General features: G+C 39.3%; 1 protein-coding gene across 1 annotated transcript in view; it reads right to left on the reverse strand.

Moving 5' to 3' along the window:
- Positions 1-7254: 7254 nt before the first annotated feature.
- Positions 7255-16065, reverse strand: part of PEBP4 (phosphatidylethanolamine binding protein 4) — a 290393-nt gene continuing 281582 nt past the window's right edge. Inside the window, exon 7 of the mRNA XM_088152019.1 lies at positions 7255-8034. Coding sequence (XP_088008145.1) covers positions 7943-8034 — 92 coding nt within the window. The 3' untranslated portion in view covers positions 7255-7942. The remainder of the gene's footprint in view (positions 8035-16065) is intronic.

The following is a 16065-nucleotide window of genomic DNA, read 5'->3' on the forward strand; positions in this document are numbered from 1 at the left end:
AAGAGAGACATAAGATTTGAACTTTGGATCTACCATATATATGGTTAAGTCTTACAATTTGCAGTTGCTGATTTCCTTTGTACTAATGGCCTTTCTAGTATCTGTTATAAAACTATCTTATCAAGAGCTGGGTCCTTGAATCTCTGCCTACAAGCCTTTTAGTTCCAGTATCATCCATCCATCCGTCCATCCGTCCATCCATCCAATTTGTATGCCACTCAGCTCCTAACAACTCTGGTTTAGGTGAAGCCTGATGGCATGAATCCAGTGATGACAGATAATGAGGTCTTCTTTGGTACTATAGCAAAGCATGGATTTCTGGCAACATTTAAGTCACATTTCAAAAGTAATGAGCATTGGAAGCAAAGTGGTTCTACCTGGCAGTTTAGAAAACTTTCTGACATTGGACAAAGGAACTAGCCTGATCCAAGTAACCTAAGTGACAATATTTTAGGGGTGCTCACAGTTAGAAAATTCAAAATTGACATCCAAAAACATGTAAAGAGAAACTTTCCAAAGTGTACTAAGTTTGGAAATAATATGAGAAATAAACAGTAATTTTCATATGGGGTTTATATCACTGACATATTTTTGTGTCTAAAAACACTAAATATTTTATCTCTGGAGACTTTTTAAGCTAGGGAGTAGGGCAAAAACTTTGGAGAATATGCCGGTGAAGGATAAAAGGTTCTCTGGCAAACTGGTCTCATTTGTGAAACTACCCCTAATGGCAAGAAATTGAGTGACAAGGATGAGTGCAGTCCAGCATATAATGAAGTATGTAGTTAGTAAACCTATGGAAAATGATAGACTTAGCTGTGTGCTGTATTTTGTCTTTTAGACCCAGGTAGAACAGATTAGAAATTATACTCTGTTTTGCAGATGTTGTTGAACTGCAAGTACCTTCATTTCTCATAACTGGCCATGCTGCTTAGGGATGATACAAATTAGGGGCTTCAATAGTAACTGGAGAGCCATATGTTGTCCATTTCTGTCTGGAGAAACTTGGAGATCTGGACTTCAGACAGAATTTGTTAGGATTTCAGAGTTAATAAGGTTTCTATTGAACTTGGTGATGTTCCATGCCTGAGTTTACTAACAATTAGCAGTAGAGTAATTTTGTGAGATTTTATACACTGGCTGTATAAATTAATCACATGGTCATAGATGAATATTCTATTGTCAAAACTCTCCCAAGTAAATTGCTTAGTACAAAATCAGAAAACAAATAATATTGGATTTGCTTAGCTTGTACAACTCAAAATAAACTTGTTCCAAAACCTGACACTATCTGAGAAACTTCTCCCTTAAAAATTGGGTTTCTAAGTAATTTGTTCCAACTTCACTGATCACGTGTTCCTAACTTATTTTACTGTATACTGTTTCTTCATTCTTTTCTCATTCTACAGCAAAAAAATCAAAAAACCACCCAAAAAAACTGTAATGGAAACTCAGACTAACAAATACCAATAGTACTTCTTCTGGATGCTAAAAATGATAACTGTATAAAGAGAGAAGTAAATACTCTGGAAGGAATATATTTAAATCTATTTCAGTGCTGACCTGTTCCATTACAACACTGCTGAAAACTTGTGTTAAAGTCTAGTCTCTTCCTCCAGGACGTGACGTATTTCCTTTCCATCACAGACTGATTTAGAAACAAAACTTTCTACATTTAGCCACAGAGAGTTTTAGCTTCTCTTTTTTCCCCCACTCTGCAACAAATGAAAGAGTAGAAGAGGGCTGGGCTGGCCAATGACTACATCCTTCTCTCTCTCTGATTTTAGTGTTCATTAAGTAACAAAACCCACAATTAATATTTTCCACACAATGCAATTCTTGCAAACACTGAAGTGAGAGTTTGCGGTTATGATCAAGTCAACATTTCTACTATGCAACATATATTAATAAAATCCATATGCATTTTGTAAAGTGAAGCAACAATGGGAATTGGATAAACTAATGAAGAACAGATTTATCAAGGGCTATTATTCTTGAAGACTTAATGTTATCTCCAGGTCAGCATGTTTCCTAATACCAATTGCAAGGGGACAACAACAAAAGAGGAATACGTCTCCATCTCCTGTTTTTGAATACTCCAGCGACTTCTTGCTGGCCATTGGGAGAAGCAAAATGTTGGACCGTGATGGATCTTAGCCTGATCCAGCAGGGCTGTTCTTATATTCATTGAAGATATCCGCATTCTTACGGGGAATACTAAAAGAAATACTTCAGCACAAATGAATCCCTTCCCCTCCCAAGTTCAGCGACATCTGAGCATGTTTGGTGATCACCAAAGGATTCATCTGGAAAGAAAGAAATCAAGCAGAGAGAGATAGTGATGATTCACTCAAGTTCTTCAAGAAGCTTATAGAATTTTGGAAAATTGAAGGTATTCTACAACATTTTGTTGTGGGTCCAAATTTTTGAGCACAGTATTATCAATCTGGGTTAAATTGGTCATGGTGGCAAGAAAGATATGAGGAAGTTCACTGTTCTTCAAAACCACAAATCAGGCAAGGTTCTCCTCTTAAGATGGCACTTAAAAAACCATTTCTACCAAGCATACATTCATTCCCACTTCAAAATGAAATAGTCTTCTATAACTTTGATTTGGTCTAAACTGCTCTGTCATAGTGCATTTGGTCTTACCATAACCCTCTAAGTTGCACTTATTCCTGTTCTGGTTGAGAGGTGTGAGCAAAGAGGAAGGAGGGAGATGGTTCCTGCAGATTCAAGTCATTTGGTTTGTTCCCCTTTAGTCTCAAGAGGAGAGATGATTATTAGTAACATCCGACTGTCTTCCTCCTCAGCCTAGCAATCTTTTTTTCTAATTATCAAGGAAGCTCAGGAATTCTTCAGCAATTACCTTATTCCCCTCTATTTGACTTCAAATGGAAGAGTGTTTAGTGGAACACAACCATTGGCTCTGGTGTTATAAAGAGCTGTTGGCATAATCATATGCTGTATTGTTCTGACTCTCTTAGTTAACCTCTGTGCTTTGTGACTACCAGGTATTTGTGGTATGGAAAATAGCAGACAAAGGCAGCACAGACCATTGTCTTGAATGGGACAAGGCAGTGTTACAAGGGCATGGGTAAAATAGGGGTATATAGACCAATCTGGAGTTGCTGCAAATAATAAATGCAAAATTTCTCAAAACTTTTGTCAAGCTGTTGTGCACCTTTAAGGTCATGCGTTTATTTAAATAAGGAACATATTTATGCTGCTTACTTGTTTCATTCTAGGGAGATTACAACAACAATAATCATAAAGTACTCTTCCCACTACTGACATAGTATCTTGTAATGTCATCTAGCCATTACTGAAATGAAGAACCCTATTTTCATTATGGCTGGTCATTCTACAAGTTGTTGTATGTAAGTCACTGGTGAGGATCCTGACAACATACTGTCCATCCATACTGTCCAATGCTGGCACAAAAGGTTGTCAATCTTTATCCTATCTTGGCTGTGTCTGTTCTGAGTCACAACCAAATGGCATCTAGTCTTGTGAGAGCACTGCTCCTTGTAAGGCTGACTTTTCCCCCCTTCTGGCATTACTGCCACACCCTCTCAACTAGTAAAACCCAATGAAGAAAACATCCACCAAGTAGGAATGAAGAAAGCCTGACTTTGGGACTCTGCCTGGATTTCTCTGGTTTGTCTGTCTCTCCACTCAACTCCATGTGAGCATCTCCTCACCCTCAGCAAAACTGTGCTGCCCTCCTCTAACTTGCTGAAAGCCTGAACAGAAGTTGTCAAAGTTAAGAGGGCAGGAGATGTCAGGTATGAAAGCAACTCAGGAAACATAGCAGTAATAGAGAGGGCAAGTGCTGGGAGAGTAATGGCTGTCCTAGAGGTGGGCTGAATGGCCAAAGGAAGGGAGCAGTTTGCACCTTCCAAAATATACCTCTGATCTCACATAGCGCCTCCAAGATAATGGCAGACACAACATTACAGATGTACTCCTTGAAGCTTGTGTTGATATAGCATTGTCCTAGGGGGGAAATATTATTTCCTCACTATTTTAAACTGGTACATCTAAAGATGCTTTAAGACTGTTTCAACTCATGGGGTAGAAATGAGATGAAGACAATGTTGGGTGACCAAGGGGAACAATTTTCAACAGCCGGTTGCAGATGCAACCAATGTCAACCCTCCCTCCCTTGATTTTATCACAGAGTACTGGCTTTGCTTTTAACAACAGTTCCTCAACCCTGACATTATCAAATCACTTTGCTACTACTGGCATAATAAATTCAAGATCAAAGTAGGATGTGACTACAGATCTCCCACTTTCAGCTCTGTCAAGTCATGTGATATGCTACCACACAAAACCTCCCTCATCCATGCAGGGCTTTACTAATAAACTCACTCAGGCTTGAAAACTGTATGATGAATCTACAACTAATTGATTTGTTTAAATTTTAATTCAGAACATTTTTGTTCTCATATAATAAATAATACAAATAATGCATAATATAAATAGCAAGGATTAATAAGTGGAATATTTGATGTGCTGCATGACTGAAACATGCACTACTTAAGGGGCAGCCTTTGGACGACTCTGGAGCGGCAGAAGATCCAGAATATGCTAGCTAGACTGCTGATGGGGCAACTTCCCCATTGGAAGACAACAGCGCTATTAAAATCATTGCACCAGTAGGCTTTCAGACCCAGTGCTGGTGCTGGTCAGAGTACAAAGCTCTATACAACATAGTACTGGGTTACATCAGGCACCAGGATTGTATCTGTCCATCTAGTGACATCATGAGAAGGCCTTCCAAGAATCTTTCCACAGATGAGGTTAGGGGGAGATAGATCAGATAGTAGGCTTTTCTGATAAGGCCCCCTTCTCTGGAGCTGATTGCCCCCAGAGGTTCATACAGCTTCCCTCACTTCCCCCTGGTATTTTGTGAATTCATCAAAACAACCCTGTTCAGCTGGGCTTTTAACCCATGTTGACTGTTTAGTAGAAAACACGTTGAAGTGGTTATTAATTTTATGCCTTTTTCTTTATGTTTTACTCTGCTATACACCACTCAATACCTGCAGATTGAGATGGGTTGCAAACACTGTAAAATAAAATCTATTTATTTACAGTATTGAAGGAATTTTTATGCCGGCCCCATGTGCAAATTACAACTCTAGGCAGCTAACATAGGATTACAAACACAGCCAGTAAAGATAAAAATCCCAGAAAAAGACAAAATGAAGTCATGTTTGATGACAACACATCAGGAGGTTTACCTGAGAGTAAGCCTAATTGAATTAAGTGAGACTTCTCCCAAGCAAGGAAACATAAAATTGCAACCCAAAAATTGCAATTAAGCCACAAATGGAATTATACATTAACAAAATAGTCTGATACTGTCTTTTGCAAACGTGGTATGTGATGAAAACTCAAGATTTGTTCTTTGAAGGTTAATGACACTTGCCAAATCTGAACTTGGCTTGGACATTTAGTTCTTCCTTACATTTTCTCAAGGACTAGTTTAATTGCTCGATGCCTCCTGGTGGATATCAGATACCACAACACTGCCCTCTCCTGTCCCCACTTCTGGTCTTTCTGGGTGAGGCCGTACCAAAATGTGAGTCAATAGTCCTAATATCATTTGAGAATTGTAGTATTTCTACATAAAGCCCTGCCACCCAACTAGAATTTCAATTTGAACTCAACTGAGAGTGCAGGCCTAGCAATGAAATATACACAAGTGTGGTTTCCCTAGCATTTTCTCCTCTCTTATATGTCAATTAAAAGCAAAAAAGAGGGGGAAAACTATGGCGATAATTTCCTAGAGAGGTAAACATCCGACTCTCTCTGCTCCTTTTCTCCTGAAAGTAAACATGCTCACCACAAGGAATTAAAGGCAGAGAGGAAAGGATGACTACAATCTGATGACGGGATGTCAACAAAGTGTGACCTTTCATTTCTACTGGCTCCTTGGCCTTAATCTGAAACACCAATTACACCCTGTGCAAATGATAAATATAAAAAAGGAGAGGACCCACTTTAGCTGACTCCCATGACATGCTAAATTGTCATTTCCTCTTGGTTCTAATTTTAACTCACCCAGTAAGTAGAGTTATGTGTTTTGGACATTCTTCCTCTTTGCTTGTGGTAAGTTACACCCCTAACGCAAGCTTCCTCTCTTTTTTAAACTTTTTTCTTCAGCCTCACTGAGAAGAATATAATTGGCTCTTATGAAACTTACATCACACTGGAAATGGAACTGTGATAGACACTCATGTGACTTATGAATAGAATGGGTCAAAAATATATGAAATTGGTTTACAGCTTTGTTCCTTTTTCTCACAATGCATCTTAAAATTTTGGTGAAGCCATGTATTTGTTATCAAGGCCAGATTTCACTGGAGCTGAAGGATGATTTGCATTGATTGTTCTCATTGACTGAACCGAGACCCTTCCAGACTGAAAATTACTTCTTCCAAAGTAGAAGCACTCTAGGATGTATCTGAATACAAATGGGTTGCTGGAGAAGGAATCCTGAGGTTGGGTCCACACATACAATAGCTGCTTTCTTTCATTTAATGAAAAAAAGGCGGAAATCGTGTTTAGCCCCCTTTCCTCCCTTAGAAGCTCTCTGGGGAAACAAACTGCTGCTTTGCAGATGCACAATTCCTTTTAAAAGTAAAGGAAAGAGAAAAAGCAAAGGTGCTAATTTGATTGCCACGTAATAGGTTGGGAGAGTAAGAGTGGAAAAAAATAATACAAATGTGTGTGTGGCAGGGGAGAAAGTGAAAGAATTGGTCGGGGGGAACAACTGGGGTGATGGTGGAGCACCCAGTGGTGTGAGTGCAGGCATAAAGTATCTCACCCAGCGGTTTCCTCAACTATGGCAATGTCATTGCATAGACACCATACAAATGTGGAAAATAAAGTCAAGTTTGGAAGCTTCTGTAATCAAAGTAATTTGATTATTTCAAGTATGGAAATTATTTAGAACAACTCATATTCCAAATTAGTGTCTAAGCGCTGTAACAGAGTAAATGAGGGTATTAATAATACTTTAAAGTTGTTTCTAATTCTCCGCATTTCCAGTGTTGCAGTTGTCTGTTGTTGATTTATCCATTTGTGTTGTATGCTATCCTGAAGGCTCTGTAGAATTATATAGAAGGACAGAAGTCAGAAAAAAAAATATAACAGTATAATATAAATCTCATGCCAGGTCCTATTTCAGTGAGATTCTGTTTCCCAACTGCACAGTAAAAAAATCTTGAGAAAGCAGGGATGAAATGCTATTTTTTAATTGAATGCTGCAATACATAGCAGATATTATTTAAAAGGTGAAATGTACATGTGTACATACAAAGAACAAGAGCATTATAAAAGAGTATAATAAGATAATTTGATGTCAATGGAATACCTTAAATATGAGGCTAGAACATGTGTGACTGCTGGGCATGACCAAGCTATAGACCTTTCGATAGGAAAAAACACTTTGGAGAGAATATTCTTACAGATGTGTTTGTTTATTTACTTTATTTGTCATAGCTGGATAGAATTTTAATAGAAGACACATTTCCCAGAAAGCTGGTAGGGGGCAATGGTTATGTGTATAAGGAAGAGTTATAGGTTGGTTACTACATTGTCACTTTGCTTCCAGGCTCACATGAGAAGAATTTGGAATCCATACTTAATTTTAAGGCCATCCAAATTCTGCAATGAATCCATTACATTTTCTGTGATATGTGCTGTAGAATGCTAGGAATGACTATACAATTCCACTAAGGCCAGTTGAATAACATTATGAATCCTAAAATAAAAGCAGAGCCAGCTCTATAAAGCCCACAGATCTGGCAAAAATCCAGCCCATGCTTGTTGAATAAAGAGAAAGATTCACTCTGATTTGGAGTGCTCCAAAGGAAGAATGCAAGCTAAATCATTCAGAGCAAAAGGGTTGTTGGTGCTTCTATTGCTAGTCATGGTAATTCTTAGTGATAAACTGGGTTGAAGCCACAGGTGTTCCGAGCTGAAACCGATCCACAAAGTTGTTTATGTTCCAGGAACCTGGAAAGGAAAGAGAAAGATCTAAAACCCTAGCTCTTAGAATTGATATGGACCGTGATGCAGTTACTCAGTGGGGAAATTAAGTGAACCTTATTTGCTGGTAGACTTTTCCATATATGGAGCTTGGTTGAAAAGAAACATACACTGGAAAGAAGGCAGACAAATTGTATGGAGATAAGCTATAACTGAGACAACGTTTTGGCTCCTTCTAACCACATACTTTTATCTCTAAAATCAGAACTCTCATTCTCCTACTCTGAATGAGTTTGAACCTTAATGTCACTGGGTCTTTTTGAAAGAGAATACCGGCCCCAAAACATGTTTCTTATACACCAAAGTCTAATGCTCTAAGACACTGAATCCACAGGAGGAAAAAAATTATACGTGAAACAATACATTTTCTGATGGCAAAAGATCTTTACTATCCAGCCAAGGATAACCAGAAGAATCACGCATGCTTAACAGGGCAAAATATTCTGGAATGCTGTTGGTTACAATCAAGAAGGTTTTATTATTTGTTGCCATTAATTGCATTTCCACCTAAAGAGGCGTGTAGTTTGTTTCAACATACATAACCTTGAACTGCGCATGCCAGTCTTTCTGGTCAGACACTGTAAAATGTTCACACTTTGGCCTAGGCCTTGGTTACATCAGGCCAAACAGAATTATGAGGAGGAAAGCAAAGTCATTCCCACTGGATTATTTACACTACGGGCTTTAACTTTAGTTGTCATTCACTCTGCTTTTAGGATGTAAGAGAGAAGTGAAGTTCTATGAATGAGATATTGATTATGTGCCATTCAGTCGCTATTGACTCCTAACGACCACATAGATTTTCTCCACGACAGAATGAGATAACAGTGTAGTATATGAAAAAGAGTTGTCAGCATTCTTGCTCAATTATTTTCCTAGGATACCTGTATACTGCATACGTATCTAGGGATTATTACAATAAGCCAGGTCTATATAGTGTCCATAGTTGCTGGGAGTCAGGTAGCGTATAAATTTAATACATTATTAATAAATTAATTATTATTATTGCATGTTATTGTATTTTAATCATCTATAAACTCTCCTGATAACCTTTTACTTGAAGCATGAAATAAAAACAGATTCAACTGGCCATTGTTTGAACCAGGGATAATAAACTCCTTGGAGATGCCTGCTCGCCAGCACGAACATGGCAGATGAGATCTTCCCAGCTCCCAGTAAATGAAGGTGGAATAAACATCAATTCAAAGCCACCAAAACCCCAGAATTCATCCAATATTGCAAGATCAAACTGAAGGACAGACACATTTAATTTTATCCTATTTTAAATCCTGCTTTACTTTGATGTGACTTTTGAAGGAAAGTTTCTTGTAGTTTTCTATAGTCCATTTCAAGCAGTTCAAGAAATCCCTATCCACTCACAGCACTATGTTGGTGGGGAGAATAACAGAGCTTTTAGGGACTTCTCCTTTCAGCAACCATCAATTTCCTGTGATTAAACTCTTGACGCTCACTATTTCTTATTGTTCCAAAGCCTATTTGATGATGTTTAGCTCCTCCCTTTTGATAATTCCTCTCTGTGCTGGAATGTAAGCTTCCTCACATATATTTCCTTACAGTTCTAAAACTCAGGTTAGCCCACACACCCATGTGTGTCCAGTTGCTTTTACAGCAGTATGTTTCTGCTAGATTCCAAACTGCTGTTTTTTGACTGGCTATGAGAAAAGAGGACAAACATAAATTTTTAAAAGTAAAACTCGCTGCAAATTTTGGATGGTATGACCTGAGAACCATGGGGAAAAACTGAATTTACAGTACTAAGAAACAAGAAGTGAGTGAGTTTCACACCTCTTAACCTGAACAGGAAATCTTTGCTGCTAGATGCTGTGAAGAATTCACAGCATCATTGCCCTGGTGGTGGCATGAGTATGTATGTGTGTGTCCACATGTGTTTCTAAGGCAAAACTAAATGGAACAGGGGCACCAACAGTGACTTCAGGCACTTTCCTTCCAGTCCAGGTCTGATACTATAGATACAAGAGCTACTCTTCTTAATTCTTCAGAGAATTATACCTTCTGAGCTTGACATGCTAGCCATCCATAGCAAAGCACGAATATGTTGTAGTTATTTTTACTGTGGTTATGTTTTCATTCTGACTATATACGGTGTCTTTGGTTGTTTATGAGAATGTAAGCAGAGCCTGAAGGATCACACCAAAGTACATTTAGGACAACAGCTTTCCCAAACTTGCTGCCCTCTCGTGCTTCCAGGGAGTTCTGGAAGTTTTAATTTGACCTAACAAGAGGATACCAGTAAGACTGAAATACAGAATTCTATTTCCCATAATGTGTGAACACGGGCTCCCGGGTAATCCAAGAGCAGCGCAGAGAAAGCAATGCCCTTCTCTTGCAATTGTTTTCCAGCGTGCCCTGCTTACAGCTTCTTAACTTGGAGATTATGTATGGCCATTACAATTTGTTACCATTTACAGATTTATCTTCCAGTAATCTATCTAATCCAGGACTGGCATAAGATGTTTTGTTACGTGAAGCAAATGGCAAAGCAATAACACCTCCCTTTTCTCATACAGAAGTCACTTGAACTCGAAGTTGAATGTGAAAAGCAAATGTTTGCTTCCTTAACAAGTATAATTTGAATTATGCCAACAAAGTTTCTGTGGGTGTGATGTCTACTTTGGAACAACTGATATAATTCTGATATTTACTGGTTATATGGGATTTTTCAGAGGAAAGTCCTCTACCAACTGTGGGGCAAAATGAGCTCCTTGTTGATCAAACAGTGGTGTACTCAAGAAGCTATATCTTTGGGCAACTCTGATACACCCCTCAAGACAATGAATGAAGCCTCAGAAACAGCAACAGGTTGCCGTCTTGTGTTTGAAGCTATGTTCTGTGTTCTTACTGGAGGGGGGTCAGTTTTTAGTAGCATTATTTATTTATTTATTTATTTATTATGGCCCCCACTGCAATAGACCCTGGGTGGCTTATAGTATCGAAATATACAATTAAAATAGTTAAAAACATGAAACAAATGTGACAGCCCACACTAAAAACAATCATAAAGATGAAAAACGTGACAGGGGTTCCACAGACACACTGACCCCAGGCCTGCTGGCATGATTAAGCAAATGTAGAATTGCCAGCACATCGGTATTAAGAATCTGAAAAGCAAAGGAGGTTTGCCATTATGGTGAAGAGATTAATATGGGAATGTTAGCTATTTCTTTCTTTTATTTTGGTGAGGAGGGGGAAGGAAGCATGTTTTGATATGGATCTGAGTGGGCAACATGAGGCAGTCAGTTACAGGCTGGTAAGCAAACACTGGTTGGCTGACAATTATCTGTCCTCAGCTATTAGTCAAAAAGAACAAGCACTGATTGGCTGTCAGTTCTTTGTGAGCTCTAGACTTGAAAACAGAAATATGTCCATGCTCTTAGTATCCTAAAGTGAACTGAAAATAGTCAAAACAGCCTTGCTCAATCTCAGATGTATTTTACAGAATTCTTTTTGCCACAGAAGTAATAAATAAATGGTAAGTTGATTCAGGTCTAGGATCTAAACATAATCTTCCTGGGTCCATTAACTAACATCGCACAGGATCCCTCCTACAAATATACCAAAAGCCTATGCCTCTCTCATGAATCTGATGCAAAACAAATTTTATTCTACATTTTCTACACACAGTGGGTCATACTGGAGGTTTCCTCTCCTCACCACCCCCAACACACACCCTCATATTGTTTCTGTTTAATATAAGATGTAGCTGAAGAAGAACTGCACAAAGCTTACTGTGTATTCTGTAACTTCTAGGTTAGTCCTCATAAAGGTGTTACCCTACCCAAGACACTGTATGCTAGAGGTTAGTGGTGTGATTCCTCCACCCTCTGGCTGTTTCTGTTTCTCTGTTAGAGGATAGAGCTGAGTCTGCCAGTGGCTTCTTCCAGGCTTCCTAAGCTAGTCTGCTGTCTCAGACATCATGACAATGGGACAGAACCTGCCATCAAAGCAATCCAAGTATTCTGGGAAGAAAAGGAATTCAATACAACCGTGACACAGGATTAAGATGGAAATGGAGGATCAGTTTGGTAGGAACTGATGGATTGCTAGGGCCCCACCTGGACTCTCCCATGTTGCCTTGTAATGCTGCAATTGTCATTTGGCTGAGAAGGCTACCTGCTTTATCTAAATTCAAATCTTAGTGTTTAATAAACATCACAAACTGACCCTGCAGCTCTTGCAAAAGAATTAGCAAACTGCAGTTGCTTCATCAACTGCCTCCAAGGCAATAGATCCATTGGAGAACAAGGGGTGATGCAGCTGAGTTAAAGCAAGAACCAGCTGAGGAGCAAGCTTATACATGCTCACAGGCCTTGGGTGAGTCAACAGTCTTCAAGAGCGAAGAAGCTGAGGTTTACGTGCTGCAGTTTCACCACTGTAAAGGAAAGCAAAGCCCCTGCTCTACAACAAGTTCCTGACCCCTGCATACACAAAGTGAAATCTGTGTAAACCATAAGGAAGTGCAGTCATTGGGAGGCTGCTTTGATTGGGAGTGTACATGTTGTGCAATGCCAAGTCATTCATGTTTTCCAAGGGGCTTGCCATTTCTTTTGGAGGGAGCAAATTCAAATTAGAACAGTAATTTATTTTGCAACTGGTTTGCAAAGTACTAGGAACAGCATATACAGAAAGTCTGGTTTGCACAACATGCATAATCAGGTTAGTTAAAGAGCTAGTGGATGCATTTGTACAATATGCTAAGCATGGTAAGATTTAACCCTGCTTAGGATTTTTTTTTTGTACTGCACAAACCCAGCCCTCTTGATTACTTTATGATCAGCATATTTTGCAAATCCAGAAAACTATTTAATTCAATAACTATGTTAAGTGACCCAGCCGCTAAGAGAGAGGCAACGTGTAGCAAATTCAAATTTTATCAACAGCATCCACTGTGATATAGACTTTTATTGCAAATCCTAATCGCAAATTAAGCTCTTGCACAGTCACATACTAAAGAATGATGAAGTTGCTTTTAGGCACTTGAAACTTAGCTGAGGTTCAGTTGAGTGTGCTCGCTATCAGTGTGGCCTCATAGATGTCTACAGCAGAGGTGGGGCTCATTTCCTGCAGAATTAAATCTTATGCCTTACACTTATCTTAGCCTTGCTGTGTCCTCCATTGTGGCCACCAAAGTGGGTGGGTCCATTTTTTTCAGCAGTTCTTAAAATTTTAGGGAGGCCAATGAGCAAAATGCATCCCTTCCTTAAGCCTTGTGGGGGTTTGAGATATCTTTGCACAGGTTTAAGGCACCCAATTCATCTCTGGAAATCCACAATTTTTTCCTCCAAATGGTCCTGATCAAATCCACTTTTGGAATTGCCTGCCTTTAATAGGCCACTCATCGCCTGGTGTGGCCATGATGCATATACCTACTCTAGAGGCTTAGAAGTTGGGAGTAGAGATTTCAGTAAGACCCTATTTGATTAATGGATGAAAAAAAAGCTTCTGGATTGGCTAAGCCTAGTAAACATTCTAGCAGTGTAGTATTCTGTCTTCTGCATAACATGTTGACTTACACACAAATTCTGTCCAGTTCTAAATAACAGACATTTCAGAAATGGCTGGTCATAACCCTGGCTTACTACTAACAATCTCCAGTTGCAACCAGGGCTGATATTAGAAAGACAGCCTGGATTACTATATGTGTATATATGGTTAAGTTCTGCAATAGACAGCGCATTTTCTACTTTGGGGACACTCTCAGTCTCTCCCCAGTCTTTCCTCTTGTGGCAGCTGGATAAATGGACAGGGAAAAGGGGAAATGAGATATCTAGCATTGGGAAGATGAGTTCCAAGTTTTAGCTGGGGACCTTGTTCCTCTGGTTCCTCTGTTATTACCACCATCTTGTGCAAGATAGCCAGTTACAACCTTTGCACACTAAATATTTGATTGATTCTAACCTCTTTGTTCACCTGTATAATTCTGGAAGATTACTCCCCATAGTATGCTTCACTGGAAAATCTTAGCAAGAATTCAGAGACCCATGTTTTAGCTCATTCGCATGCTGATTAGAAAGGGACATTTCTGTCCCTCAGGATTAGCAATGTATATATGAAAAGGGGACAGCAACAATTCCAAAGAAGAGAATAAGGAGTTAAATAAGGGAGAAGACCCTTATAGCTGAAAATGGTGATTGTGGGAATAGATGTTCACAGCTGACCACTTCAGATTCTATTTTGTTACTTTAATGAAACAAAACAAAATTTGGAGTAAACTATGAAACCCACTCTGTTGGCTGAAATGGGTACCCAATAAACTCCCACCCTTTTTTCCTATCCTCCCACCATAGATAGGGATTAAAAAAATTGTTTATGAATTCATTGCAGCCTTTATGGCTTAGATACAAACTGGCCAACTCACTCACTAATCTTGTCTGATGACTCACCAGAACTAACTACCAACAAGGGGAAGGGGGTGGAAGAAGGAGTCAACCACAATGGGTCAGAAATGCTGAAATCCATACTGTATTGGAACAATGAGGGACTTCACACTTGGCTTGGCCCATGTCTGGAGCTCATTTCCTGCAGAATTATATCATAGTGTCTTGCTCTTATTGAAGCTGTTGCTTATTCTGAGAAGCTAAAAACATACAGCAAACTTCTGCTCTTGTCATTGCTGCCCTTTTCCTGAACAGATGGTGATAGTGAAACATACTGGGGACTAAACTACTTTGCCCAAACTATGAGTACTAGGCAAGAGGTCTCAACTGCCTGCTCTTTCGATAGATAGATACACACACATACATTATTTCTTCCCAGCTTGCTGACAATTGCAGTGCTATTTGTAACAATAACACCTAATTATTTCTGAGATTTTAATCCTATTTTATGAGTACAAACTACTCACAGAATGAGGAAGAATGTGGACCAGTGTGGTCACTCTGTTTCCTTCTATCACTATTGCCTCTCACCATGAGCCGGAGGCCTCTTTCTACAGCAGGGAACAATCCGTACTCACAAAATCTACTGGCATGATTTAGAAAAAAGCCTGGGAAATCTGATTTCTAAATCCTACAGAAGGCCTACCCAAAGAGAGAAGGCTCTGACCTGTAGATGTTTGCCTTCCACTTGTGAGAGAAGAAAATATGGCAATGAAGGAACGTGGGTCTTACATTCTCTTCTTCACTTTCCATTATGGGAAAAGTTTGGATGGCTGAATATGTCAGAATCTCCAGAGGACAAGCTACTGGTTTGGCAGACTGCACTGTCAGAAACGGCAGGGTGCTGGTAGGGAATGTGTACATATGCACATGGGACTTGAATAAGGTTTACAGTCATACCACAGTTCAGTTGCAATCTGTTAGTTCATGTTGCATCAATGTTCTCATATGACTCTGATATTCCAGTTCAATATGGACCTGATTGTCCAAATTCAAGGCCACTTTACTGAGCATGAAGGCCTAAGAAATACAGGCTCCAATATTATGGAATGAATGGCTTTGCAGGCCAAGATATCATAATTCCAGATACTGGCAGAACTCAAAAAATCAGAGCCATCCTTTTGTCCTGATAGCAGCCAGTTTGTATCTTATAATTTATCTGCCTTATTAACTGGAGCTCTTCTTGGTGAAAGAGGTCCTAAAGCTTTTCTGTAAAGATTAATGATGTCCCAGTGGCAGTAGGCGGGAATCCTTTTTGCTATTAACAATAGCCACACAGTCTTGGGGACTTTTGATTATGTTGCTAAACACACTCATCTTGCAGTCCCATTCACTTAACTCAAAGAGAAGACCAGCCAACTGGTAACCCCTACTGAGAAACCAGCTGGTAAGTTTAGGCAAAACCTAATTTTGGAGGGTTGCTTGGAAAATCATTGCATTTCTTCTCAATGCCTAGGAACCTTTAAATTCTCCACACCTTATTGGGCTGGCAGGAATATTGGGTACATAGGAGATCTGCCTATAGGTGTCCCCAAACCAGGATGAAACAATTTTTAAAGACTACAGTTACAGTTTGTGATGA

The sequence above is a fragment of the Python bivittatus genome, unplaced genomic scaffold, assembly GCF_059951505.1.
Source record: "Python bivittatus isolate LINGU-HERP-01145 unplaced genomic scaffold, Pbiv_v1 ctg000680_np1212, whole genome shotgun sequence".
In the NCBI taxonomy this organism is placed as follows: domain Eukaryota; kingdom Metazoa; phylum Chordata; class Lepidosauria; order Squamata; family Pythonidae; genus Python; species Python bivittatus.